A 27,928-nucleotide genomic window follows, 5' to 3' on the forward strand; every position below is an offset into this window, starting at 1 on the left:
GCGCGGATGACATCGCAGGAGAGGAATTTTATTGGCCGACAAGAAAAGTTGGGGCGGGGAAATAAGGATGCCAGCTGTTGATTGGTTCTGCGTTTAGACCGGTTAACTTTGGACTCCAACCCCAATTAGTTAACAGTGAGGAATTATGGGGATTGTAGGCAAGAACATCTGGAGCTCACCAGGCTATCGCTGAGCTAAGGAGATGCCCACACAGTGCCTACTCAGAGGTAAGCATCATTGAGACCAGCGGAGCTTACTCACAGGTAAGTATGTGCAACATACTTGTGTAGATTGCAGCCTCAGCTATCCTTTAAAATAATAATAATAATAATAATAATAATAATAATAATAATAATATAGAATCATAGAATTGTAGAGCTGGAAGAGACGACGAGGGTCATCTAGTTCAGCTCCTTGCAATGCAGGAATCGAACTGACAACCCAGAGATTAAGAGTCCATATTCTACCGACTGAGCTATGTAGCAATCTCCTTTCAGTGGATATGTACATGTTGCTTATATCTAAAAAAATTCCTTCCAGAAGCAACTTAGAGACCAACTAAGTTTGTTCTTGGTATGAGCTTTCGTGTGCATGCACACTTCTTCAGATACACTGAAACAGAAGTCACCAGACCCTTATATATATTGAGAGGGTGGGGAGGGGTATTACTCAGAAGGGTGGTGGGAATGGGTGATTGGCTGATAGGTGTAGTAAACCTGTTGACGGACTGTTAACGACTGCAATTGGTCTTACAGGAAAAAGCAAGGGGTGAGATGGTTAAAAATAGCTTTATCATGTATAATTTTTTTATTTTGTTTTGGCTACGGCAGACCAACACGGCTACCTACCTGTAACTACTGCTTATATCTATTTATTCTTAATTATGCAAGTGCATATTGATAATTTTATTTTTAAAGTGTGTGGTTATTTAATTGTATCCGCCTGCCACCTTCCAAGGGAGCTCTTCCTGCTATCAAAGAGTTCTTGGCGTCAGAAAATTCTTCCTAATGTTTAGTCGGAATCTCCTTTCTTGTAACATGAATCCCATCTGCTGTATGGAGATAATAATACAGACCCCTACCTTCCAGGGCTGCTGTAAAGACTGCATGCATGTGAAATGTTTAGAATGATGTGCTAGGCATGTATTGTTACCCTTATTACAAGTGAAGGGACGCAGCTGGCGCTGTGGTCTAAACCACTGAGCCTAGGGCTTGCTGATCGGAAGGTCGAAGGTTCGAATCCCCGCGACGGGGTGAGCTCCCGTTGCTCGGTCCCAGCTCCTGCCAACCTAGCACATCAAAGTGCAAGTAGATAAATAGGTACCATTCTGGCAGGAAGGTAAACGGCATTTCCATGCACTGCTCTGGTTTCGCCAGAAGCGGCTTAGTCATGCTGGCCACATGACGCCGAAAAACTGTCTGTGGACAAACGTCGGCTCCCTCGGCCAGTAAAGCAGGATGAGCGCCAAAACCCCAGTCGTTCACGACTGGACTTAACTGTAAGGGGTCCTTTACCTTTATTACAAGTGAGAACCCACAACAAAATGTTGTAGTGTGGAGTGTGCCAACCAGCTAGCCATTCCTTCTCCAGGATATTCCATGACAACCACAACTTTTCAGCTTTTTCTTTCCCAAGAAGCACCATAGTCCTCATTGTGCTGTTCCCTGCCCTGTGCCGCAATAGTGCTTTTCCCCTAAAAAATTTTTGTTGGATCTTCAGGACTCCCTTGAGTATGCTGACAGCCTCCTTGTTTCTGAGTGGACCATTTCATTCACCAACAGAGTTCACTAGAGGAAGCTGTTATGTGTTTATTGCTTTTTTAATATTAATATTAATTTTGAGATTGATGTGGCATTTATTGGATTTGACGCTGAGCTCCCCTCCCCCCCCCCCCGGCTAATGCTTTTTAAAGTTATTTAGCTCCCCTGTGGATTTCTGTAAACTGCTTTGAGCACTGCTGTGATGCTCCAACAGATCACTTCCAGAGGCATATGGCTCTTGGGAAGGAAGGTTCCTTACCCCTGGGCTGCTTGTTTGAAATGACGGGTTACATTTTTCAAACAAACAAACCAGCCTACTAACTGAGAAAACTGCAGGAGTAAAGTGGCAAAATCTGAAGCGGTATACGGTATATTTGCATTAAGTGCCGGATTTATGTATAAGCTAAACAAGCTATAGCCTAGCGCCCCACTCTCTTGGGCCCCCCAAAAAAATGTAAAGGGAAAAAACCTGGATGTACGTTTCCAAAATACAGTGGTACCTCGGATTACAGACGCTTCAGGTTACAGACTCCGCTAACCCAGAAATTGTACCTCGGGTTAAGAACTTTGCTTCAGGATGAGAACAGAAATCACACAGAAGCGGCGTGGTGGCAGCAGGAGGCCCCATTAGCTAAAGTGGTGTTTCAGGTTAAGAACAGTTTCAGGTTAAAAATGGACCTCCGGAACGAATTAAGTTCTTAACCCGAGGTACCACTGTATAAGATAAAAAACAAATAAAATAAAACCTACATACAGCAACAGTGTTTTGTGTTGTATAGGCTCCTATGATGTAAGTAATGGGCCTCTCCTGCTAGCCTGCTCCCTAAAATAGCACTGGTTTGCTCATGTCTATATATAAGGTGCCTACATTCTGCATGGACTGGTTCACGGCAACATGTGCAAATGGCTTTAGATACCTATTAGGTCCATAAATTACCATATATGCAACACAAAAAACCAGTAACAATTTGTTGTGGACAAAGGACAGCTGGACATATAAAGGGCCCCATTACCTTCAGTAGCTTAGGGCATCATCAAACCTAAATCTGGCCCTGCTTGCATTCAGTTATCCCTATTCACATGTGAGAACAGAACCATGCATGTGCGGAAAAGGTGGAGTAGGCGCAACTTTGTCCAACGACATTCGTCGTTGTGTCCGACCGCACCCACTGTTGTGAATGAAATTTAGCTGGTGACAAGCTGGTATGTTGATCACAAAGCCACATTTCCATAACACAACAGGTCCCTGCAGTGGGAAAGGAACATTGGAACACAGGACAGAGGCGCCAGCATTACAACTGTGAAAACCAGGACAACACAGCCCATGTCTGAATGTGCCCGGTGTTGCCGCATTATTGCCGCCTGGAGCAGTAGCGCAACAAAATCAGGACAGCCACACCACCTGGGACATTTGTGATATGAAGAGTCCCAGGATTTCAGCAGCAAGCGAAAGGAAATGCCCAGATTGGAAACAAAGCTGTATGCCCGTCCTAAAACGTTTGCACATGCAAACGGTATTGAAAGCAGGTTTGCTCAGGTATAATCATGAGCACAAATCGCAGGTAGCGCAATGGGTCAGTGTGCCTAGCTGTTAAGCAGAAGGCTGGTGGTTCAAGCCCACTCAGGGATGGCTGTGGGCAGGATTCGTGCGTTGCCGGGGGTTGAACTGGATGACCCTTGGGAGTCCATTCCAATTCTACAATTGAATACAGAATAAGAAAGATGCCTGGAGGGAGCTGCTCCCTTTTGCTTAATAATTTCTTCACCCCACACTTTCCAACCTACAAAAAAGCTCCCTTAACTTCAGTGGATTTGTCAAGTACTTGAACCCTCTCACATGCTTGATTCCCTCTCACAGAGCATTGACAACCTAGGAGCATCCTTGGACTTCAACCCTAGACCTATTTACTTGGGAATGAACTCAGCAGGACTTGCTTCTAAGCAGACATGAGCAGGATTGCATTTCTGAGGTTGCCACTCCTCTCCTTCACTTAAAGACATCAAAAGGAGTCATGTGTGGTTTGTGTGTGGTTTTTGTTTATTAAGGGCACAGCTCCGTGGTCCCCCCCTTCCACTGTCTCTCGCACAGCACCGCAACGCGTGATCCCCCTCCCTGCGCCAGCTTCACGCGCTCAGAATCAGCGGCTGTTGCTCCTCAGCCATTTCCTCGCCTGGCGAGATCTCGTAGACGACGCAGAGGGACGAATACAGGCAGCCGACAAAGGAGACCACGCTGGAAAAGTACATCACCCCGTTGGCGCTGCCCACAGCAGCTGTCAAAGGCCCCATCACTATGGAGACGAGGATCTGCGCCAGGAAATACTGGCAGCTCAGGAGGGAAATGTCCACCCCCATGCCTCTTTTGGTGCCGTCTTCATTCGATCCCGCGAACTGTTCAGGGGACAGGGGAAAAAGCCTCTGGTTGGAAAACGGTTTCTGGCACCCCTTGGGAGTGGTGGGACGGAAGGCAGGGAGGACAGCCATTTTGGAGGGCCGCAGGTTCCCCTTCCTTCCTCTACGTCCCTCGACCCACAGTGCCAAGTATATTTTTTATACCCGATGGAAACCCCCCCCCCCAAGCGATACATTGGGGGCCGCCAAACCCAAAGCTCACCTTTTTACTCTGGTAGTAGTCACACAGCAGCGAGTACGGAAGCGTGCAGAGTGTCGAAAACAAAATCCCGTAAGTGACGCACAGCGATAAAATGACGTAGACGTTCCGCGACAGCGTCGCCAGTCCTGTGCCAAGCCCGAAGGTGAGGTAGGCTATAAAATACAGCGTGCGGATGCTGAAATATTCCTCCAGTTTTTCCAGGGAGGCTGTGGAATGAAAAGGAAGGACACTGACTATTCTCTCGAGCAGATCCGGTACGTTTTGCTGTGGCCTGAGGGGCAACTCAGGTGATTGTATTTTAGTGTTCTGTTGGAAGCCGCCCAGAGTGGCTGGGGAAACCCAGGCAGATGGGTGGGGTATAAATAATAAGTTGTTGTTATTGTTGTTGTTGTTGTTGTTATATAACTTCAATGCGGGGGGGGGGGGCAGGGGGAGATGGGAGACCCTCTAGAAGTTGTGAGGCTCCAACTTCCTTCACCCTCAGCCAGTAATACCAACGTTCAGTAATGATGGGCGTCACCTCTCCTTTAAACATTCATGAGAGCCAGTGTGGTGTAGTGGTTAAGAGCGATAGACTTGTAATCTGGTGAACCGGGTTCGAGTCCGCTCCTCCACATGCAGCTGCTGGTTGACCTTGGGCTAGTCACACTTCTCTGAAGTCTCTCAGCCCCACTTACCTCACAGAGTGTTTGTTGTGGGGGAGGAAGGGAAAGGAGAATGTTAGCCGCTTTGAGACTCCTTCAGGTAGTGATAAAGCGGGATATCAAATCAAACTCTTCTTCTTCATCATCATCATCTGTTTTGGCACTTTCTCTACAGTGCTCTTAAGACAGAGGTTGGATGGCCATCTCGTATATGATTGAGATTCCTCCACTGCAGGGGGTTAGCCTACGTGACCCTCTGGGTCCCTTCCAACTCTACAACCCTATGATTCAAAACTGCTGCTATTTACATGCGTGTTGGACTGCAGCCTGCCATAACAGTGAGTGGAGAATCCAGATGTTGCTTTCAAACGTGGGGTGAAGGGAGCTGGAGCCCAGCAATGTCTGGGGGGCCACAGTTCCCCCAGCCCTGCCATCGTGTGTAAGAAATTGTTGTTTTGTTGTGGCAGCACCCACCCTTTGGAACTCCCTGCCTATTGACAGAAGTGGAGAGTGGCGAAGCTGGGCTTGCAGCAGCAGGGTGGGGAGAGAGAGAGAGAGGGTGTCGGGGTGGCATGGGCAAGCTTCAAAGGTTTGTCAAGAAGAAAGGGGGATGCTTGCAGAATACTCTCCCCAGGAAGGCACGCCTGGGGCCATCTTTCATTCTAGGCTCAGCAGAGTATCTCTGGCGAGGAGTAAGGGGAGGGGGAGGGACGCGGGTGGCACTGTGGGTTAAACAACTGAGCCTAGGGCTTGCCGATCAGAAGGTTGGCAGTTCGAATCCCCACAACGGGGTGAGCTCCCGTTGCTCAGTCCCTGCTCCGGCCAACTTAGCAGTTCGAAAGCACGTCAAAGTGCAAGTAGATAAATAGGCACCACTCCAGTGTTTCGTGTGCTGCTCTGGTTCTCCAGAAGTGACTTAGTCATGCTGGCCACATGACCTGGAAGCTGTACGCCGGCTCCCTCGGCCAGTAAAGCGAAATGAGTGGTGCAACCCCAGAGTCGGTCATGACTGGACCTAATGGTCAGGGGTCCCTTTACCTTTACCTTAAGGGGAGGTGGGGTTCAGGGGTAGGTGGGAAGGGCAAACTGAGTAGGAGCATCAGCCCCGTGTGTTTATGCATTCACATACATGAATGTGCGCAGATGTTACACAAAGCCACAGCGATGTCCAAAACCAGACAGCATGTGCCTTGCAAAAAAAGGTCTCCATGGCGAAGGCCGGAGAGGTTTTATACCTGAATAGAAGGCGGCGCTGAACGCATAGATACACATGCCCCAGCAGCCCATGGTGACTCCGGCGTTGTACTTCTGATACTCTGCAGAATCGTGAGGGGCTTTGGGGTCCCCTTGGAAGACCACCTCCCCCATAAAGTCAGTATAGAACAAGAGCATCCCTTCGAAGGAGAGCCAGCCTAGGGGAGGAATTGGAAGACAGTGAAGGAGGCGGCACAGTTTGGAAGGCGAGAAAATCAAGCAGCGGTTATGCAAGGCAGCCTGCTTCCAAGGACTTGGCAACCCCGGGGCTATATAGAGAAGCAGTGATTTGTATTAAAAAAAAAAATGGAAATTGATTAACCCTTGCAGAAATCCAGTCCCTCCTTGCATGGGGCTCTTTGACATCTGCCCTGAAGTTTTTCTGATGGCACCACTACCGTTTAACTTGCAGTCTCACCCATTCCACAATGCTGGCACTGTTGTTAACATTTGCTAATTGATAATATAGACTCTACTATGAATTAGGTACCAGGTTGCATCCCTAAGGTTCTCCCCACTAGTTTGAAATTGTAAGGCCAAAAAGGCTGTAGATTCTTTTAACCCTCAGCTCTTTCGTGTGTTCCTCTCTCTTCCATGCTATCCGGGAAATGGCTTTTCCAGAACAATCAAGACAGCATGCTTAAACTAAATCAGCCAGTGTCACACATCCAACAAATAACTGTGAAAGTGGCAAATAATAATTTGAATGGGATGCAAATAAAAACCAACAAAAGGATAAAGGAGAAACTCAGCTCACTACACATTTGAAGATGAATCTGCCAAATTTTCACTTTCTTAAATAATATGTGAGCCAAAACACAACTATCCTTCACAATTCATACTTATCCACATTCTGCATTGCAGTTCTCACAACAATATATACAGACATGCACGTATTATGGGAAAGTGTGCATTTAAAGATGTGTCCATTTTTAAAAATCATTATTTGAATGCAAATAGCTGCAAAAATTGGAGAACTGAATTTAAGATTGGAAAAAAATAAGGAACTGAGAGAATCAAAATGGACAGAGCCTCCCATCCCTGTGCTGACAGTTTCAGGTGCCCAGAAACTGTATTTTGTCCACTACGGGTAATAGGTTTAAAAACACAGTCAGACAGACACATTTTATCCAGTAGCTCTGTTTGGCAGCAGTCAGCCAAAATCGGGGCCTCATCTTGGGCAAACGTTGAAGACCAGCAAGTGGTCCTACATAACCACTGCTTTGGAGGCATTGTGAAGTCTTGGGACCACAAATGTGCAAATATAGCCAAAAGCAGGAGCAACTCACAGGTTTACCTAGGAAGTGATTGATGCAGAGGTTCCTCAAGGGTTTGGGCATTCGGCAGATGGTCGAGCAAAGGAGCTTCATTGAAAGTGGCTGCTCAGACAGTTCGCTCGATCCGTTCAATTCGCTCTCGTACTTGACCCCGTTCAGCAAAATGTTTGCTACCTGCACCGCAAAGAGGATGCCCTGGTCGGCATACAAAAACGTACAAGGAACATGGAACGGGAGCTGAGCAGGAAGAGCAAAACGTCTCTGGCATAGCTCCGGAGTAAGATATTCCTCCTCCTCTGCTCATCTTTTTTTCCAGTCTTGATTTACAGCGATGTTTCCCCAGTAAAATGCACTTGTGCGCCCCCAGCATGTCTGTGTGGAAAGTGCTGTTGAGCTTTTCAGGGATACTGTACCCTTAATTAGAAACTTCCTCCACCCGCCTTTGGCTTTCAATGGCTTTCTGTGCAGTTCAGCCCAGCGTAAACTGATGAATTGCCCCTTTATTACCCCATAATTAAGTAAGTCCCTGTTCCCCACAAGGACAAAACATTTCATTGCAGGAGAACAGGAATAATGGGAGAGAATCAGCGGCCAAAGCTCCACCCTATGGAGCAGGATTTAACCTAATAAGGATAAGAGAGGAGGTTGATTAAACAGCTGAACCAATCTGGAAACCATTATAGACAGAATCAGCAAGAAGGAAGCTTCTAACAAGTTGCAGGGGCCTTTTGCTGAACTTTACTAAATAACCATTTTCACCACTCACCTGTTGGCTGAAGGTTACGTTCCTTCTCCTACTGCTCTCGGGGAGATTCCCTGTGATAATATCCGGGATGGCTAAAGTCTGCGGTCTTTTCAAGATTCCCGACGACCGTGGTTTTATTGCGTCCAGGGAACCCACCCTCAGGCAGTCTCCCTCTGGCCCAAGCACCCCCACATTCTCTCCTGCTTCCAAGGCGGCACTTTCGTGGCAGTGGAATCCTTCGGGGGCCCTAGGGAGGCTGACGCTTATGCCCTGCCGGGGCAAGCTAGCCGGGATGCTCAAGTAGCCATCGTGCCCTGCCGTGAAGCAGTCGATGAGCACGCTGTCGATATTTGAGGTCCCGAAAGATGAGGCGAACTCGCTCAGCCCTGTCAAGGAGTTGTCCCGGCTGATGAGGCTGCCGTACTTGGGCGTGAGGGGGCTGAGTGGGGAAATGGGGCTCGTGAAACTGGCGTACAAACGGACGGGGTTCTGGGCCGCAAGGTTTTCGTTCCCGCAGTCCTCAAAGAGAAGGGGCGGCGAAGGAGGAAGAGGGAAGTTGGGGCTCTTCATCACCTTCTTCAGCTTGCTGAAAGACTGCAAGGGCCTTTCGGGAATACTGACCAAAGTCAAGGCAGTCGCTAGCGTCAACGTGATTGAGGTAAAAATGTAAATGACCCGGAGCTGGCCCCCTACCGCCCTGCCGAAGCCAGTGTGGTCCCAGTTGATTCCTCCCACAACGTAGCCAAAGCCACCTCCGAGACCTGCCAAGGGGGGAAGAGAACAAAGCTGAAATCGCCTCTCACAGGCACTTACGAAGCTGCCTTATGACAGTTCAGGCCATTGGTCCATTTAGCTCAGTATTGCCTACACTGTCAGGCAGCAGCTCTCCAGGCTTTCAAACAGGGGGTGGACTGGATGACCTGTTGGGTCACTTCCAATGCTACGATTCCATGATTGTAGAGTTCTCTCACAGCCCTATCTGGAGATGCACGCGGAGAGGCAGTGTGGTTTAGTGGTTAGTGTGTCGGACTAGGACCCGGAGACTGGGCCATGCAGTCTCTTAGCCTAACCCCCTTCACAGGGTTAGGATAATATGGATGGGGGAGAACCACGGACACCACCTTTAGATCCTTGGAGGAGAGGTACGGTATAAATGTAATACATAAATGCCCAGAGACTTAAGAGGCTGAGCTACGATGAATCATAAAATTGCCCAGCTCAAGTCTCACCTCTGCCATGAATATGCCTAGATGTCCTTAGACCCACATTTTCTTCCTCTCAGCTTTATCTGCCCATCTGATAATGCATAATAATGCAGACCTATCTTTCAGTGTTGCTGTAAGCAGTGCTTTTTTCCTTTTCTGGGGGTACGCATACCCCTAAACATTTTGAGAATCTAAGTCTGGCCTCATTGTGGGGCAGTATTTCAATATGAGTAGGAAAATGAGAGTACCCCTAAACATTTGTTTAGGAAAAAAAGCACTGGCTATAAGGATTATTTAAATGACTTCAATTTAGTTAAGCTCAAGGCAGCATACATGGTTCTGCACACACCCAGCCACCCTGTGAAGTAGGCTGAGCTCAGAGATACCAGCAGACCCAAGGGTGCCAAGCGAAGTGTGGATTTGAACCCAGATCTCCCATACGCTATACTGGCTCACACTTTACAGCAAAATAATATGTGTTATGTCATCAGAACACTAAAAAATCACCAACTACAGTGGTACCTCGGGTTACATACACTTCAGGTTACATACACTTCAGGTTACAGACTCCGCTAACCCAGAAATAGTACCTCGGGTTAAGAACTTTGCTTCAGGATAAGAACAGAAATTGGGCAGCAGCGGCACGGCTGCAGCAGGAGGCCCCATTAGCTAAAGTGGTATCTCAGGTTAAAAACAGTTTCAGGTTAAGAACGGACCTCTGGAACGAATTAAGTATGTAACCAGAGGTACCACTGTACATTTAAGATCTTATCCTCCAGTTTGCTTTTTCCTCCTCCCTCCCGTTCCCTTTTTCCTTGCTTGTCGTGACATTTCAGTTTGTGAGGGGCAGAACTGTCTCAGCAGCCGCTCTGGGCGTCTTTTCAGCTAGAGGGCCATGTCTAAATGCTGAAAATAAGCAAATGCCCAGCACTGCCACTGCCGATATGCCGAAAACCTCACCAGCTAGCAGTGCGTGCATGTTGAGTCCTCGGTCCTGATCCGACGGGCTGCACACGTCCATCATGTAGGCGTGGCTGGGGTTGTCCGCAGAGTCAGCACAGAAGTCCATCAGAATGACTCCGCAGATGGTGAACGCAATTCCCCACTTGTGGTCACTCACAGTGTCGGTCAAGGCCGTGCCCATATCCCTGCCGTTCAGCATCAGCGAAAGGCCCAACAATGCCCCTGCGGAGGAGGAGGAGGAACCAAATCAAGGCAGTCAGAAAACAGCAAAGAAGGCTCGTGTTCAAGTTGGTACTTTTTCATGAGCCACAGATTGGTTGCATTCCCTTCTGGGCAACTTTCCAGGGGTCACATGGCCAGTGGCAGATGGAACAACAGTTGTAAATGTTTCCTTGGATCTGGAAACCAAGCCTTATGAAGAACGGTCGGGGGAGTTGGGTCAAACAAAGCATCTACAGTGGATGCTCGGGTTGCGAACGTGATCCGTGCGGGATGCACATTCACAACCCACAGTATTCGCAACCCACATCTGTGCACGCGCAGTTTACGATTCGGCGCTTATGTGCATGTGCAAAGCACAATTTAGCTCTTCTGCTCATGCACGACCGCCAAAACCCAGAACAGGTTACTTCCGGGTTTTGGCGGCTGAAACCCAAGGTATGACTGTATTTACCAATTGCGAGGACCAGGATGAAGGGTCTCCTCCGTCCAAAAGGTGAAGTGCACCTGTCGCTCCAGGCTCCCAGCAGGGGCTGCAGCAGGAAACCTGGAAGAGAGAAGAAGGGAGATGGGTCATTTCCCCAAATGTGGGGCAAAAAAAAGCTAAAGGCTTTTGGGAAATGATATATAATGAAATGAAGAAAATGTTTAAATGGGTTATTCCCAAAAGACCGGAAGCTTTCCTTGCAGGTATAATAGGGACAGAAGTTCCAAAGAAGATGACTAAACTATTTATGTATGTGAAAACAGCAGCTAGAATATTATAATCACAGAGATGAAAAGAAGAGAAGGTTCCAACAAAAAAGGAATGGCTTCTAAAATAATTTCATTTACTTATTTATTTAATATTATTTATACCCCACCCATCTGGCTGGGTTTCCCCAGTCACTCCGGGTGGCTTCCAACAAAAGATTAAAATACAATAATTCATCAAATATTAAAAACTTCCCTAAGCAGGGCTGCCTTCAGATGCAGAAATGGCAAATATGACAGCAAAATTTAAAGATAAAAATGACAAACTTTTCACAAAAGAATGGAGGCCTTTTGGGAACAATTTTTTTAAAAATAAACCACCATAGTCAAATGAAATCATCAGCAGGATTCGAGATAAAAGCAACAGAAGGAAAACGCCAAGATAACAGTAAGTGGTGAAACTTTTAGTAATAGATAAAGATATAATACAGTAGAAAATGTTTCAGTGGAAACACTGGGGGGGGGGGATTTATGAAACAATTTACCGGTAATCATTGGATATGGAATTTACTGTGAAAATGTTTGAAAATTTCAATAAAAAATTTTATTGCCAAAAAGAGAGAGAGGGAGGGAGGGAGAGTTGGAAAGAAGAGGGTCATTCAGCACTTTCTGACCAGGGAGAGCAAGACAGAGGTCTCAGCTAAACGCCAATCTGTGTTGGGCGGCACCAGTTCAGCCTGTGACTGGGGACCAGCAGGAGGGGATTGCCCTTAGGAACATCGCAAGTCCATGCAACCAAGCCCTTCTCAGAGCAGACCCATCAGAATGAATGACACTGAGCTGGCTGCCCCCATTGACCTCAATGGACTGTTGACTAAGTAGAACTAGCATTGGACACAACCCAGCCACGGTTCGCTTTGCCAAGTCCCACCAGTTCCCAGAGCAGTTAACCTCTCTTCCTGAGGATCGGGGCCACAGCACTCACCCAATATTGGGCTGATGAACCAGACCATTCCATACAGCTGATCCGGCAAGCCCATCTGGAGCAAGACAGGTGTCACGTAGGCGGTCTCCATGGCGTAGCTGAACTCGATCCCGAAGAGAATGCACCCATTGAACAACAGTTCCCAGAAGGACCTCTCTGGGTGGATCTCGCTAAAGTGGACCTGGTCGATGGGGCAAGGGGTGTTGGGCGGCGGGGGAGGGGAAGGCCGGATGTGTTTCCTCCTCTTTGGGTGCCGCTTGAAGTTGTTGGCCCGGTGGCTGATGTGGCGGGTGATGGATCCGGCATACCCTGCCACCTGGGACCTCCACAGTTCCTGAGATGACAACGTGGGGAAGAGGGCGTCGCTGGAAGGGCTCGCCGTGGTGGGAGGAATCATCGTGGATTTTGCCTACGAAGAAAAGCTGGCGCTTTATCTTTACTTATTATTGGCAACATTTTCCAGCTGCCCTAAATCAGACAGGCTTGCAATACGGAGTGGAAGTTTCAGCTGCACAGATCTGCCTTCCTACAGAGCAAGGGGTTGGACTAGATGACAAGTGGACATCCATCCCAAGTCTACAGGTGGGGTTTGGGGTTTTGTTTTGGGCAGGGGTATTCTGCAACGTGGCATCGTTCGCATCCAAACCATACTTTTAAAGCACGTTGGGTCACAGTCAACAAAACAGCTGTGCTAGCTTTGAGCCAGCACAATGAGTTCCTCTAGTGCAAAGTTACCCAAACTTGGGTCTCCAGCTCGTTTTGGACTACAGTTCCCATCATTCCTGTGGGAATGTTGAGGATAGTAGGAGAGGATATATTGATTAGTATCAACCTTCCTCACTCTCACTAGTGAGCTAGTAGCAGGGCACATTCCCTTGTAAATAGCAGGAAGCTAATTGATAGATCCGTTAGAACCTTTTGAGTTAAGCAATCCAGTCTGGCTTGTCCAGATTGGAATGTTCCTGGTAAATTCCCTCTGTTCCCTCGTAAAAACAATACAATTGTACCTCTGGTTACAGGTTCAGGTTACAGACTCCGCTAACCCAGAAATATTACCTCGGGTTAAGAACTTTGCTTCAGGATGAGAACAGAAATCACACAGCGGCAGCGAGAGGCCCCATTAGCTAAAGTGGTGCTTCAGGTTAAGAACAGTTTCAGGTTAAGAATGGACCTCTGGAACGAATTAAGTTCTTAACCCGAGGTACCACTGTAATGGCACAACAGTGGCACAACTCTTTTCTAAAGTACAGTGGTACCTCGGGTTACAGGCGCTTCAGGTTACAGACTGCGCTAACCCAGAAATAGTACCTCAGGTTAAGAACTTTGCTTCAGGATGAGAACAGAAATCACGTGGTAGCGGCACGGCAACAGCGGGAGGCCCCATTAACTAAAGTGGTACCTCAGGCTAAGAACATTTTCAGGTTAAGAACAGACCTCTAGAAAGAATTAAGTTCTTAACCCGAGGTACCACTGTAATGATAAGGTTTACTTACATTCAGTTCACAGTATGATACTGAAGGGAGGCTTTAGCTTTTAGTTACAGGTAACAGAGAAAGGTGTGGGTTCATCCTCTTGTGAGGGATGAGCCCGTTTGCTGCTGACTGAGAGCCAGCACACAGCAAAAGAGCATATCAAGAGAGAAGGGTGAAAAGGGGAAGATGGCTACGTGACCAGCCCTTTTATGAGGTCCGCCAGGGTCATGCCCATCTACCTGGTCACACACGCAGGGGGAGAGGATGCTCCAGACCAGATGTGACAGGAAGTCCTCCTGGCTGGAGCAACATTCCCCTGTGTGTCCACTCTGGGACAACAGGAAATGTTGTATTTGGCTGCTTTTGTGATCTTACATCCCACGCATCCCTGACCACAGGTGCTGCTAGCTAGGGATGATGGGAGTTGTAGTCCAAAAAGAGCTGGAGACACAACTTGGGGAAACCCTGCTCCACTGAAATGGAGCTTTCTCCTGCTCTCCTTTGCCTGTATATCCCCCCACATCCCTGCCCTAATTCAGTTCTGAACTCAGGGGGAGTAGAGAGGGAAATGCTTGCACTGACAGAGTGCTGTTGAATTCTGCCCATCGCTTCTGCCAAGGAATTCTGGGAACTGTCGGGAGCGGTAAACTGCAAACCCCAGGATCCTTTGGGGGAAGCCAAGCACTCAACTTTATGGTGCAGATGTGACCTACGAAGCAACGGATCATGGTGGCTTTTTTACCAGTTCGCCCACACATCATTAAACTTTGTTCATCGTTCTGCAGTGCTTCCCCCATAGTTTTATGACATAACTTCATCAAATGATTCCGGGGCTGTGTGCAAAAAGTGTGAATGGAGTTAATTCACAGAGATACAACCGCATGTTGTCAGGTAAGCATGATAAAAATACACAACACCTTTTTATCAAGCCCTTCCCCCAAATACCTCAAGGCAGCTTCCGTTTTATGCCCACAACAGCCCTGTGAGGTAGGCCAGTCTGAGAGATAAGTTCCTGGCCCCAAGTCACCCAGTGGCTGAGTGCGAATTTGACCCTGGGTCTTCCCAGTCCTAGTCTCATAAACTCATCATTGTACTCCACTTATGCTCAGTCTCTCCTCTTTACAAAACATTACCTGGAATAAATTCTTAACGGTAACATATATTATAATAATAATAATAATAATAATAATAATAATAATAATAATAATTGCACTCTTACATTCATCAATTTGTTATCCCAACACCTTTTCACTCATTGATTAGAAGACTGGAAAATGGGCAGATTTGCTGGGCAACAAGCTAGAATACAGCCCATATATTTCTTTTTAAATTTTTTTTGCCTTATACCTCTGCAACCAAAGGGACCAGAAGCTTAACAAAAATAAAACTGAAAATTCATCTTCACTGATATATCTGGGACCAAAAGGACTAGAAACTTAACAGGGGGTGGGGAAATAAACCTGAAAATCCATTTGTCCTTCTATCTCCGGATCCAAAAGAGTAGAAACTTAAGAAAAGAAAAAAGCTTAAGATTCACGAAAAGAGCCCTGAGTATAAATATGTAGTCTAGACACCCTCATAGGCTAAGGCTACGTCTAGTGGATTATTCTAATCTGTGGGATAAAACCCTCAGTCACTGCCGTTCACTCTCTGTGAAGGCAAAAGTCCACAGCACACCTTAAAATTCCACCACATTTCCCTCTCTTAACCACCATCATTCAAACACCCCCCCTCCCTCCATCCCTCTTGGAGCTAAAACAGGCAGGTAAGGCGGCGCCCACCCCATCTCTTTTAGCAAGGAGGGCCTGGTCTCAAAGATCTTAGGAAGCAGGCTGGCAATGATTCAGTAGGAAATGGATTTACCTGTATTAGGATAGATGGTGGAGCATCCTTCCAATAATAATAAGAATTAAAAATAATATTTACAATAATGCCTGCAATTTTCCCCGGGATCCTTGGATTGGCGGCGGCAGGCTCGCTCTCCGTCCTCTCTCTCTCCCTCTCTTCCCGCCCCGCTGCACTAGGATCCTGCGTTTCTGGCTGGGGAGGAGGCTGGGTGATGTCACTGTGTCTCCTGCCCTGCCTTTCCCCCAGCCCTGCAGAAACGCATCCGCCTTCTCTCCACCTCGTCCACCCCGTGCCTTAAAGAGGCAGGAGCCAGGGATGCGATTCAGCATCCTGCTGCACGGGTACCCAACGGCGGAGGGCAGGAAATGGATTGGTTGAAAGACGGGAGGGGAGGCGCGCGCGCACACACACACGGAAAAGTCTCTGCTGAGGGAGGATCCAGATTCAGGTATGCTTTGGACAGCACGGGAGGTGTTTGCTGAGAACTGGGTACCGAGGCAATCGCTGGATTGTATCCCTACAAAACCCTTTTTCTAAAAAAAAGAAAAGGAAAGTTTGGATTCTGTTGACTCCAGAATCAGTGCCGGATTTACGCATAAGCTAAACAAGCTATAGCTTAGGGCCCCATTCTCTTGGGGGCCCCCAAAAAAAATTAAAGGGAAAAAACCCCTAGAGGTACATTTTCAAAATATAAGATTAAAAAAAGAAATAAAATAAAACCTACATACAGCAACAGTGTTTTGTTTTGTGTAGACTCTTGAGAGTCCCATGGACTGCAAGAAGATCAAACTTAACCATTCTTAGGGAAATCAGCCCTGAGTGCTCACTGGAAGGACAAACCGTGAAGCTGAAGGCTCCAGTACTTTGGCCAGCTCATGAGAAGAGAAGACTCCCTGGAAAAGACCCTGATGTTGGGAAAGATGGAGGGTACAAGGAAAAGGGGACGACAGAAAACGAGATGTTTAGACAGTGTTCTCGAAGCTACGAAGAGTCGGACATGACTAAACAACAGGCCTCCTTTGTTTTTAATATAACTTTATTAATTTAAAATAAATACATTTATGAAAAACAGACGTACATACAAGTAAACAAACATACAATCAATCAAACAAACAAACAAATAACAGAAAAATCAAACAAACCATCACACTATAAGATATAAGAAGATTAATATAATACAGTGAGATTAATTGGAAGTCAGTTTTAAATTTCTTCTCTATAAATTTTATAATTGTTTTCAATACCAGGAGTATATATGATGATAATTATAATTATAATTATACAACAACAAGGCTCCTATGATGTAAGTAATAGGCCCTGCCTGCTAGCCTGCTCCCTAAAATATCGCTATTAATATACTTCTTAATTGTATTTCAGTTCAACAATTACTTTGATAAAATACACATTTTGTTACGTGCAAATGGCTTTAGATACCTATTAGGTCCATAAATTACCATATAGCATATATTCAACATAAAAAACAGTGACAATTTGTTGTTGACAAAGGACAGCTGGACATATAAAGGGCCCCATTACCTTCAGTAGCTCAGGGCCTCATCAAACCTAAATCCAGGCCTGTCCAGAATGATGATGAGGAAGAGCTGTAGCCCAGTGGCAGAGCATCATCCAAAGGTCCCAGGTTCAATTCCCTTCTGGCTTCTCCAGGTAAGCCCAGGAGAGGCCCCTGCCTGAAATCCTGGGCAATTGCTGCCAAGTCCGTGTTGGCAATACTGAGCTAGATGAATCAATGATCTGACTCAGTGTGATGCAGCTTCATGTGTTCCTATTATACAGCCCCCCATCCATATGGAGGTTTTACCAGGTGATTCGGAATGTATGCTCCTTTTCCATAACAAACTGTGCCAAAAAAGAGTCTCACAAATAAATTTTTAAAACCCTTTCCTATCAAAATGCATAGCATAGCTGGGGAGGGAAGCTGCATGCCCATAAGACAAAATCAACAATTGAATAACTCTAGAACAAATTCTACATCACCTTGCCAACAAAGGTCCGTATAGTTAAAGCTATGGTTTTCCCATAGCTTTCCCATGCCTGTATTAGTGAGCATACAGAAATACATTGCATTAGGAGGAACTGCTTCCTGGGGAAAAAGCAATGACAAACCTAGACAGCATCTTAAAAAGCAGAAACATCACCTTGCCGACAAAGGTCCGAGTAGTTGAAGCTATGGTTTCCCCAGTACTGTAGTGATGTATGGAAGTGAGAGCTGGACCATTAAGAAGGCTGATCGCCGAAGAATTGGTGCTTTTGAATTATGGTGCTGGAGGAGACTCTTGAGAGTCCCATGGACTGCAAGAAGATCAAACCTATCCAGTCTGAAGGAAATCAGCCCTGAGTGCTCGCTGGAAGGACAGATCCTGAAGCTGAGGCTCCAATACTTTGGCCACCTCATGAGAAGAGAAGACTCCCTGGAAAAGACCCTGATGCTGGGAAAGAATTGAGGGCACAAGAAGAGGACAACAGAGGACAAGATGGTTGGACAGTGTTCTCGAAGCTACCGGCATGAGTTTGACCAAACTGCGGGAGGCAGTGAAAGACAGGAGTGCCTGGTGTGCTCTGGTCCATGGGGTCACAAAGAGTTGGACACGACAAAACGACTAAAGAACAACAACAACAACAAAACAAATTCAGTAGGATAGTGAAGTAATCCAGATTAAGCACGTAGGTGGCGAATGTGACATGGAGCCTGGCAACCTGAACCCCGGTGTAACCACTTGCAGATGATCTCAAAGTACCTGGAGACAGTCTGATCGTGCAGCTAACACAGCAGTTTGACTTCGCCAACCAAAATGCATGTTCTTTCCATTTCCACAAGGGGGAACATGCTGGCTTTTACCAGCTTCCCTCTCAAAGTCCTTTCCACTTAGATCTGCTGGTCACCTTCTGGTCTACCGGTTCCAAGAAGAAAAGTGTGGTATGTGCGTGTGTGTGATGTTGCGAAGGAAAATTCCCAGTTGAGCCTGGAATGGAGATCCCGGGCATGGCAGTGGCAACAGACATCCTGGCGATGGGACTGGGAGGGCTGGGCTTTTTGCTTCTCGTTCTGGGCGCCGGAGCAGATTGCTGGAGGGTAAGAAACAAATTAAGAGGACTTTAAAGCTGGGAAGGGGGTGGGGGTGGGGAATCAAAATCTGTGTTGTGCCAAATACCTGCCCTTTGGTTTCCTTGGTTCTTTTCATTTTTTCCTGCTTCATCTGTGGGTAGGGATGCACAAACCTGTCTGATTTCAATTTCCAAAGGCAAACTTTAAGTTCCAAAACGAGATGTTAAGTGCAATGTAGCCAACCTTTGCGCTTCTTCGGATTTTGCAGGGCTATTCTCCTCCACGCAAGGTGTAGATAGCGTACACTAGATCGCAGAAGTCCCAAGCACTGACAAGATTATGGTGCCTCCCCCCGCCATGTGCAATGAAAAATAAAAACGATACTGAAACATAGAATAAAATTGTACTACAGTGGTACCTCGGATTAAGTACTTAATTCATTCTGGAGGTCCATTCTTAACCTGAAACTGTTTTTAACCTGAAGCATCACTTTAGCTAATGGGGCCTCCCGCTGCTGCTGCACCGCCAGAGCATGATTTCTGTTCTCATCCTGAAGCAAAGTTCTTAACCCGAGGTACTATTTCTGGGTTAGCGGAGTCTGTAACCTGAAGCATATGTAACCCGAGGTACCACTGTATTTGTAATGTCACAGAACTCGTATGTATGCCGAAATGCACATGCATGTATGTCATTTGTGACACGCAACAGGATCTGATTTCCTCGCATTAGTTTGATCTGTGTTAGGAGGAACACTCCCTGGCTTAGGAGGAGATAAGTAATAAAAAGAGAAGAGGAATAATGAGGGAAGTATTTGTAGTGGAGAATAAGGAAGCCCAACAAAGGTCTGATTTTCCCCATGATGATTACTTAGAAGCTTTTTAATTTTTGGAAATCTCAAATGTTAAATTACTTCCCAAAAGAAATACATTTGTGTGTGTGTGTGTGTATGTGTGTGTGTGTGTGTGTGTGTGTGTGCACCCCTGCTTTGCTGGTACCTGAAACATGTGCTTAATCAGTCCATTGGGCAATCTAGCACTGTGTTCTACAAGACGAAGACACAAAGTCCTTCTGGGAAATTCTTCACCTTGGATCAGCTTCAGAGCCATTCCCTCATCCCAGCATACAAAATTTTCTTGGTCCCCCTTTCCCTCTCTGAAGAAATTGAAAACTTGCTTGATAGAAGAACTGGAGGGGTGCTTGGCTTGTGCTGTTGTCAAACCCAAGGCCTGGTTGCCATAGGAACGTTAAGCTCTGGGGAAAATATACCGCAGCGGCGAGGGCCGGTGTACTCCTGGAAAGGTCAAACCTGCTTCTGGTGACTTTGATAAAGAGGGGCCAGTGCCCCCAGCTTTGCCCTTGCTGGGTAAACACTGGCCACGGGAGCCGTCGCCGCTTCTTCCTTTCTTCGTTGCTGAACCCTCTCTGGATGTTGGATGCACAGGAGCCTACTCTGTCAAACGTATTTACTAATATTTATAAAAGTGAGCTGCCTGTGTGTGAGAAAGATACAGACAGACAGACAGACAGACAGACAGACAGACAAAAGAGAGAGAGTGGGCTGTGAGGATGAGAGTGCCTGAGACACAGGACAGTCAGAACATGATAACATAAGAGCCTACTGGATCTGACAAATAGCCCATCTGGCCCAGCCTCCTGTTCTCACAGTGGTCAGCCAGATTCCTCAAATGGGAAACCTGCCCTGCAGGACCTGCGCACAAGAACCCTCTCCCCCTTCCTGTGGTTTCCAGCCACTGGTATTCAGAAGCATTGATTCCTCTGACCATGGTAGCAGAACGCAGCCACCATGGATAGCAGCCATTGATCGTCTTCTCCTCCAGGAGGTTCTCCAATCCTCGTTGAAAGCTATCCAAGTATGGTGGCCACCACTGCCTCCTGCAGGAGCAAGTTCCACAGATTACGCACTGTGTGAAGAAGTTATTCTTAACTGTCCTGGTCTGTGGACCAGCTGAATGCGGTTCATGAACAGTCCGTGGTCTGCAGGCCACTGCTTAAGAACCTCTAATTAAAAAATTAGTTCTCAAAGTCTCTCTCCACCCAACTTCTGATGATTCCACCCTGCTCACCTTCCTTCTTTCTTACAACGAGTCCAGAGTGTAGTCCTGGGTGTATTCATCTTCCTCCTTGGTCTCAGCGTTGAACTCAAGGGGGGGAATGGGGACAAAACTAGAATGAGTTGGCTCTGCCTGCCATGTCCTCTGGCGCCACCTACTGTTGGCCTCCCTGCCTTCTGTCCTACCAGACCTCATAGGCACCAGCCTCCAATGACTACAATTCCCACCACCCCAGTTCATTAGCCATGCTTGGGGCTGAAGGGTGCTTCAGGGAGTCCAACCACATCTGGAGAGCCTCAGGTTCTTTCCATCCTCAAATAGGGGACAGATTCCCTCCTGCCACAATCCTGAGGCTCCAACCAATTGGAGGGGTGGGCAGACTGGGTACAACTGAGTTAGTCCACCAACACCTTTCTACTCAACTCCATCTCACTTCACCTCACCTGTCTGTACAAAAACCCTGGCGGTGCCTCATTCCTGCACAGAACATTTCTTCTCTCTTCCCTTCTCTAGCAAGATGCCAAGGACCCCCTGTCTTCAGTGGGGCTGAGTGCCCGGTGCCGGGGGTTGTGGAGTGAGTGTGTGTTTGATAACGTCGCCGACCTCTGGACCTGTGACATCCCGATCTCCTATCTCAGCGAGCATCCAGGTGAGGAAAATAAATCAGGTCCACCTAGTTGGAGCAGGTTGCAAAGGTGGACAGGACACACCGGAAGCTGCCCTGTACCATTAGTCCATCTAGCTCAGTAATACCAGCACTGGCTGGCACTGGTTCTCCAAAGTTTCAGACAGCAGTTTCCCCCCAGCCTCACCTGGAGTTTTTCGGGAATTGAACCTGGGATCGGAGGCTCCCAGTCAAAGATGCAGTTCTAAGACTCTCAGCTCAGTTATTGCCAGTGGGTTTATTCCATAAGTCACAACAATGGCCAAACAGTGGTCAGGTTACAAGGTGTGCAGGTCACCAGTCTCCAGGCGGAAATTGCTAAATGTCCTGGAAAATCCAGCCATATGGCAACCCATGTTGGGAGTGAAGTTTCCCATGTTGGGCAAAAGATTCCTACATTGCAGGGGGTTGGACTAGATGGTCCTAGTGGTCCCTTCCAACTCAGCAGTTCTATTATTCTAACCTAGAGGAGGTTTTTGAGAGAAGGGGGAGAGATTTTGTTGTTGTTGCTGTCATTATTAAATAAGTGAGCATCAGAAACCCCACAGCAAAATTTGCCTGCAGTCTACCATTAAACTCTGATCTCCTTTCAAGGTGCCTTCCATGTTCTAAAGTTTTGTTCCCTCTCAATTCTTCACCCTATCCCACCAGCTGTTCTCGTGGTCACTCGGGTCTTGGTGATCCTCTCTGCCTTTCTGACTCTTTCTGCCATACCTCCCTTCATTGCTGGCATGAAATGTACCAAGCTAATGCACAGCAGAGTCCTTCAGAAACAGAAGTTCTCCCTGGCTGCTGGGATCCTGTTTCTCTTAGGAGGTAAGCACAGCCTTGCCTTCTTTCAGGTTGGGGCAGAATAGTACTCGATCTAGACCTTGCCTTCCACAATCTTGTTTGTAGGTTGCCTCCTTCCTCTTCCTTTTTACATTAGTCCCGCATTAAAGCCTTTAACAGCAACCAAAAAACAGAGGAACCCTCCAGATGCCCTTTTATTCCACATTCATGATGATTTGTGCTCACAATGGTATTGGGGTGGTTAAACCCGATCCCGCATTTATGGCTCTCTGCACCTGCAACTTCTTACAGTGCAGGTGCAGAAGCAGTGCAGATTGCTCAAAATAAGTAAATGTAAGTTGAAAGAGAGTAATATGTGGAAGTATAGGGTTATCTCCAACTAAGTCCTACTCAGAGCAGACCCAGGGCCGGATTTAGGTTTGATGAGGCCCTAAGCTACTGAAGGTAATGGGGCCCTTTATATGTCCAGCTGTCCTTTGTCAACAACAAATTGTCACTGTTTTTTGTGTTGAATATATTCTATATGGTAGTTCATGGACCTTTAAATTTGGGGGGGGGGCAAGAGAGTGGGGCCCTAAGCTATAGCTTGGTTAGCTTATACGTAAATCTGGCACTGAGCAGACCCATTGAACTAAGTTGGTCATGCTGTTATTCAGAGTAGGACTAGCACTGAATATGACCCTGATTCATAGGATGATGTTCTAGAATATGACGAAGAGATCTCGCCCTTCCAGAATTCAGTGTGACACCAAGGATGGGCACATCTGCCAATTTCGGTTTTTCACAGGCTCTCATTCGCCCTTCCCCCAATTGTAGTGCACATTTCTCCTACTATTCACATTTTTTTTTTACCATTTCCAATTTTGCCTAATCCGCACCTTTTTTTTGCAGAGCAATTTCCCCCCAATATAATGCATTTGTAGGTTTCTCCTCCTTCCCAATATCAAATACACTTTTGTAAACATTACTTGCCTCAAGAAATACATTGCAAGATCCAGTGAAACACGAATTTTTTTTTTTTATAATAATTTTTATTAAGGTTTTCCAAATTAAAACAAATCAAAACAAATTAAATCCAATCTATAAACTTTTTGCCAATAACTAGGACTTCCCCTCCCTACCCCCTCTTGTGTTCCAAATCTTCCAAATAAGCAATTAAATTCAACAAGTTCTTATCCCCAAGTTACACTCTTCATCAATAACCCAATTTATCCAAATTCTCATCCCCTAAGATCGGTCTATACCCTTCCACAAGTTTCCCCCTTTCAAACATAGTACAGATGGAAATAAGATAAATATGAATAATAATTTTACAGCCTTTGGATTCCAATTTTCCCTCCCCTCTTTCCCCTTTGCGTTTCACCTATCCCTCCACTTCTAATATCTTCCTGGAGTTCCCACATTACACTATGTCCCTCCGGTTCTTTGCCAGTCTTTAATTACGGATGTCCAATCGTAGAAGGAGTCTATCAAACAAGGGCCCATTTCTTCTATCCAGGTTTTTATATCCAGGAGTAAAAACTCCAATTTTGTATCCATAAGCTTGTCAAACCTGAATATCCCAAATGTTCCCCCAGTTCTGTCCAGTTCTTGTTATTTCCTTGTTCTTATCAATCATTCTCCTCCTTTTTATTTCTCTGTTCTCCCACAGAAATGTTCTTTTTCCAAAAGTTTCTAGTGTCTCTGCAGAGGTTTGTTATTCATGGAGCAAAGCATTGCATCATGTTCCTTTCATTTTCCAACAAATAGTTCCATTGTTTCCTGTAGTGTGTAGACCTCTGTAGACAAAATAATGTTCCATTCCTGCAGTTTCCCAGGAGATTAAAAGTTCCATTCAACTGTTCAGATTTCCTGTGAAAAACACATGCAATATCCCTCGGCTCCTCTAGGTGGATTGCAGTAACAAAGTTCCCTTCCAGAATCACATCCACCAGACCAAGTAGCTTGTTGACCGATATTTAAAACAGTTTGTATTCAATTTGTAACAAATATAACCGGCAAAGTCCTCATAACAAAGTCTCTATTTTAATCTTCCTTTTTGACAGCTCTTTGACAGCTGTCAAAACCTCCATCACTTTTCTCCAGGCAGTTTCACGAATCGCTCCAGGGATTCCGGGGGGGTTGCTTTTTTAAAAACAATTCCACTTTTCTCCTCCAGCTCAATCTTATAATTTTCCCTCGCGAAGTTGCTGATTCGGCAAGATAAGGTTACACTCGATCTTAGTTGTCCAGTCCTTTGTTTTGGCTCTTCTACAATTTAGGGGTGGGCTGACTTCCTTTTTTCCACCTCCCCCGTTCGCTCCAAATTTTAAAAATTTATCCCCTTTTTTTTTAGTCCATATTCCAATTACTCACAGGTTCTTCTTTAGAGCCGAATTTTCAATAGAAGAAGTCAGCGCTCTCCGCCGGATAGCATGCGGCTGCGCTCGGCAGGGATAGCAGAGAACTCAAAGCACCACGCTTCTCCCCGGCACCCGATCCGTAGCCTTTAAAAAGGCTCCTTCACGAGTCGGGAGAGCGCTAACGGTGCCAGCCGAGTCTCCATGTCCACGGCCTCAATCTGGCCGTGGTTTTTAAGGGTCTCCGCATCGCCGGTGCGGTAGGACCCAGCCCCTGCCAAGCCGGCTCCCTCCGGAGCTCGGAGGGAGCCCGCCATTCGGCGATGGCGCCGACCCGGAAGTCCCAGTGAAACACGAATTTTTAAGGATGGCTGTATTCTTGAATTGTTTTAGAAAGCCAATGTGGTTAAGAGCGTAATGGTTAGAAATGTTGGACTAAGACCTGGGAGACCTGGGTTTGAATCCCTCAGCTCACTGCATAACCTTGGGCCATCCACTGTCCTTTAGCCTAAACTACCTCACAGGGTTGTTCTGAGGATATAATTGGCAGCTGGAGAACAATGAATGCCACCTTAAGCTCCATTGAGGAAAGGTGGGATAGAAATTTAAAAATAAAAGTGGGTAGGTTCACCTTTCAATGCAGATGAAATAAAAACCCACCCTGATCCCTGTAGGAAGTGGAGGTCAATCTAGTGTTGATCCTACTCAGAATAGACCCATTGAAAATCATGGGCCCAAGTTGGCGTTGTCCATTTATTGCAGTGGTAATAAAAGTTAGCTAGGTGGATACACATCAGCCGGAGGTGTGCACAGCTATTTTTCAAAAAAAGAGAAAGCTTAAAATTCTATTTATCCTTAGAGGAGATCTTAGAGGACATCTGAAGGCAGCCCTGTTTAGGGAAGCTTTTAATGTTTAATAGACTATAGTATTTTAATATTCTGTTAGAAGCCGCTCACAGTGGCTGGGGAAACCCAGCCAGATGGGCGGGGTATAAGTAAATTATTATTATTATTACAGTGGTACCTCGGGTTACAGACGCTTCAGGTTACAGAGGCTTCTGGTTACAGACTCCGCTAACCCAGAAATATTACCTTGCGTTAAGAACTTTGCTTCAGGATGAGAACAGAAATTGTGCTCCGGCGGCGCGGTTATTTCTGTTTTCTGTTTTTTTCTTTTTTGGTTGTTTTTATGTTATATATTTTTTTTTTTTTGAAAACTTCAATAAATATTCTTTATAAAAAAAAGAACTTTGCTTCAGGATGAGAACAGAAATTGTGCTCCGGCGGCAGGGCGGCAGCGGGAGACCCCATTAGCTAAAGTGGTGCTTCAGGTTAAGAACAGTTTCAGGTTAAGAACGGACCTCTGGAAAGAATTAAGTACTTAACCCAAAGTACCACTGTATTATTATTATTATTATTATTAAGGAAGCCACGGCAGCTGGAAACTCTAATGTGGAATGGTCTCCCTTTCACAGGGCTCTCTGGAGTGGTTGCTTCACTGTGGTATGGCATCGACACCATTCAAAAGTATAAGCTTGAGGTAAGTAAGGTAGCCTAAAAGAACATATGAACAGAAGAATCATAGAACTGTAGAGTTGCAAGGGACCACATGAGGGTCGTCTAGTCCAACCCTCTGCCTTGTGGTAATCTTCTGCCCTACATGGGGCTCAAACCCACCACCCTGAGATTAAGAGTCTTGAGCTCTACCGACTGAGCTATATGGCAGAAGCTGCCTTATGCCAGAGTCTGCTAGCTGACTGACACCAGCTCTCAATGAAGGGAGTCTTTCCCTGCCCAGCTTGGCGATGGCTAGATTTGAACCTGGGACCTTCCTGCATGCAAAGTAGGTGCTCTACCCACACAGTTGTGGCCATTCCCCAATGGGAATGGAGTTTAGTATAGAACGTCTTGGAAGCTACATGGATTCTTTAGGGCATTCCCCATCCACCTCGTGCCTTGACTGGCTGCAGTTCCCTGGGCTCTCAGGCCTTTCCCAGAAGTACCTGAGATGTCAGGATTTGAACCTGGGACTTTCTACCCGCAAAGCCCTACAAGTGAGAATTTTTTTATGGTAATCAACACATGCTTTTAAAATGTGCTGCTCCCACCCGGTTCAATGCCCGCAGAGTGTCCAGGATCGCTCACCATCTCTTTTTTTGTAATATTTTTATTGCTTTTCCATTTTCAAAATTGAAACATAATCTTATTATCCACATTGGTTTTTGCTCTTCTGAGCCGAATCAACTTCCCTCCCTCCCGTCTCATGGCTTTCAAAGTTCACCCTTATATCTTATCATTCATACATCTTCCATTTTACATATTTCTCATTCAGCTTATCTCCATGTTCAAGTAAATAAAAAAGGTAATAACCATTATCATTACAAGATTTCTTACAACCCTACTAGTGTTGGTAAATGTTTACAACGATCCTTCAAATGTTGTGCAAATTTACTCCATCCTTTTAGGAAAGCTTGATCACGCTGCTTTCGGATTTTCCCGGTCAGCTTTGCCAATTCCACATAGTCCACCATTTTCATCTGCCACTCTTCAATCGTTGGTACTTCTTGTTGCTTCCATTTTGGGGCTAAAGGAGTCCTTGCTGCAGTAGTAGCATACATGAACAATTTATGATCACCCTTTGGTATTTCTTCACCTACTATACCTAATAAAAATGCTTCCTGGTTGTTGTTTTTAAGAAAAGGGATCGCTCACCATCTCAGTTCTCTTTCAGGTCAGCTTGGGCATCCCTGGCGTGACTTACGAGCTTGGCTACTCCTATTGGATGGCTGCCGCGGGTGCCGCTTGTGCCACTTCCGGCGGTGCCTTACTGATCGCTGCCGACTGCCTCGATGCCCAGGCGCCGAAGAGAAAGCAGAACCTTCTCTGCAGCCCACTGACCTCCAAAGGGCCACAAACCTATCTATGAAGAAGGAGTCCAGCCCTCTCTCCACTGACAAAACAACCATTGGCTTTCTAGCAAATGTTGATTGTAAAGGCTGCTGGGGATTATAGCTCTGCGAGGGGGGAACTACGGTTCCTGGGCTTCTCTGGTGGAAGCCATATGCTTTAAATGCCACGTGCTTTAAAAGCTATATGGTTTATGAAGCGGGTGCGACCATAAAGCAAGATTCCAATTAAACCAGAAGCAGCTGGCTGGTTGGATTGCATTGTGTCTTTTCTGCATCATCAAACTGGTCCTCGCACTTGCTTGCCGATTGGTAGCAGGGCCAACCGGGGAGCAGCCAGAAGGACCACATGGCCTTGGTCTCAAGCTCAAAAGGGGGCTCAGATTTAGCCATGCATTCGTTCCATTTCTGT

At 46.3% G+C, this 27,928-nt stretch overlaps 2 protein-coding genes across 5 annotated transcripts; one reads left to right on the top strand and one right to left on the bottom strand.

Annotated features, from left to right (window-relative positions):
• Window positions 1–3,738: 3,738 nt before the first annotated feature.
• On the bottom strand, window positions 3,739–15,830 carry SLC45A1 (solute carrier family 45 member 1). 2 transcript variants are annotated; one of them, XM_083752584.1, is made up of 9 exons: window positions 15,758–15,830; window positions 12,360–12,768; window positions 11,136–11,228; window positions 10,460–10,684; window positions 8,316–9,055; window positions 7,570–7,723; window positions 6,254–6,430; window positions 4,375–4,580; window positions 3,739–4,151 (listed from the first exon to the last, which is right to left on the bottom strand). In XM_083752584.1, the coding sequence occupies exons 2-9, from the start codon at window positions 12,754–12,756 to the stop codon at window positions 3,885–3,887; spliced, it is 2,259 nt and encodes a 752-aa protein (XP_083608710.1). In that variant the 5' UTR covers window positions 12,757–12,768; window positions 15,758–15,830; the 3' UTR covers window positions 3,739–3,884. The 2 variants fall into 2 exon arrangements, with proteins under 2 accessions (XP_083608710.1, XP_083608709.1); XM_083752583.1 differs by having other exon boundaries at window positions 15,695–15,796.
• Window positions 5,267–27,897, top strand: LOC310850857 (claudin-16-like). Of its 3 annotated transcripts, none has more exons than XM_083752871.1 (5): window positions 5,267–5,356; window positions 21,329–21,464; window positions 22,131–22,295; window positions 26,086–26,150; window positions 27,342–27,896. In XM_083752871.1, exons 1-5 carry the CDS (start codon window positions 5,327–5,329, stop codon window positions 27,534–27,536), a joined length of 591 nt encoding a protein of 196 aa, XP_083608997.1. In that variant the 5' UTR covers window positions 5,267–5,326; the 3' UTR covers window positions 27,537–27,896. The 3 variants fall into 3 exon arrangements, with proteins under 3 accessions (XP_083608997.1, XP_083608995.1, XP_083608996.1); XM_083752869.1 differs by lacking the exon at window positions 5,267–5,356 and adding an exon at window positions 18,337–18,770 and having other exon boundaries at window positions 27,342–27,893; XM_083752870.1 differs by lacking the exon at window positions 5,267–5,356 and adding an exon at window positions 20,050–20,224 and having other exon boundaries at window positions 27,342–27,897.
• The last annotated feature ends 31 nt before the right edge of the window (window positions 27,898–27,928 follow it).

This window comes from Podarcis gaigeae (assembly GCF_964106915.1).
Source record: "Podarcis gaigeae genome assembly, chromosome: 8".
In the NCBI taxonomy this organism is placed as follows: Eukaryota; Metazoa; Chordata; class Lepidosauria; order Squamata; family Lacertidae; genus Podarcis; species Podarcis gaigeae.

Excerpts from the sequence above, each read along its gene's own strand:
- SLC45A1 (XM_083752584.1), bottom strand. The coding sequence starts at position 12,756 with ATGATTCCTCCCACCACGGCGAGCCCTTCCAGCGACGCCCTCTTCCCC. Across the intron at positions 10,685-11,135 it reads CATCCTGGTCCTCGCAATTG|GGGCATTGTTGGGCCTTTCG; the intron begins GTAAATACAGTC and ends CCTCCTCCGCAG. Across the intron at positions 4,581-6,253 it reads CAGCGCCGCCTTCTATTCAG|CCTCCCTGGAAAAACTGGAG; the intron begins GTATAAAACCTC and ends TTCATTCCACAG.
- LOC310850857 (XM_083752869.1), top strand. The coding sequence starts at position 18,666 with ATGGAGATCCCGGGCATGGCAGTGGCAACAGACATCCTGGCGATGGGA. Across the intron at positions 21,465-22,130 it reads CTATCTCAGCGAGCATCCAG|CTGTTCTCGTGGTCACTCGG; the intron begins GTGAGGAAAATA and ends CTATCCCACCAG. Across the intron at positions 26,151-27,341 it reads TTCAAAAGTATAAGCTTGAG|GTCAGCTTGGGCATCCCTGG; the intron begins GTAAGTAAGGTA and ends GTTCTCTTTCAG.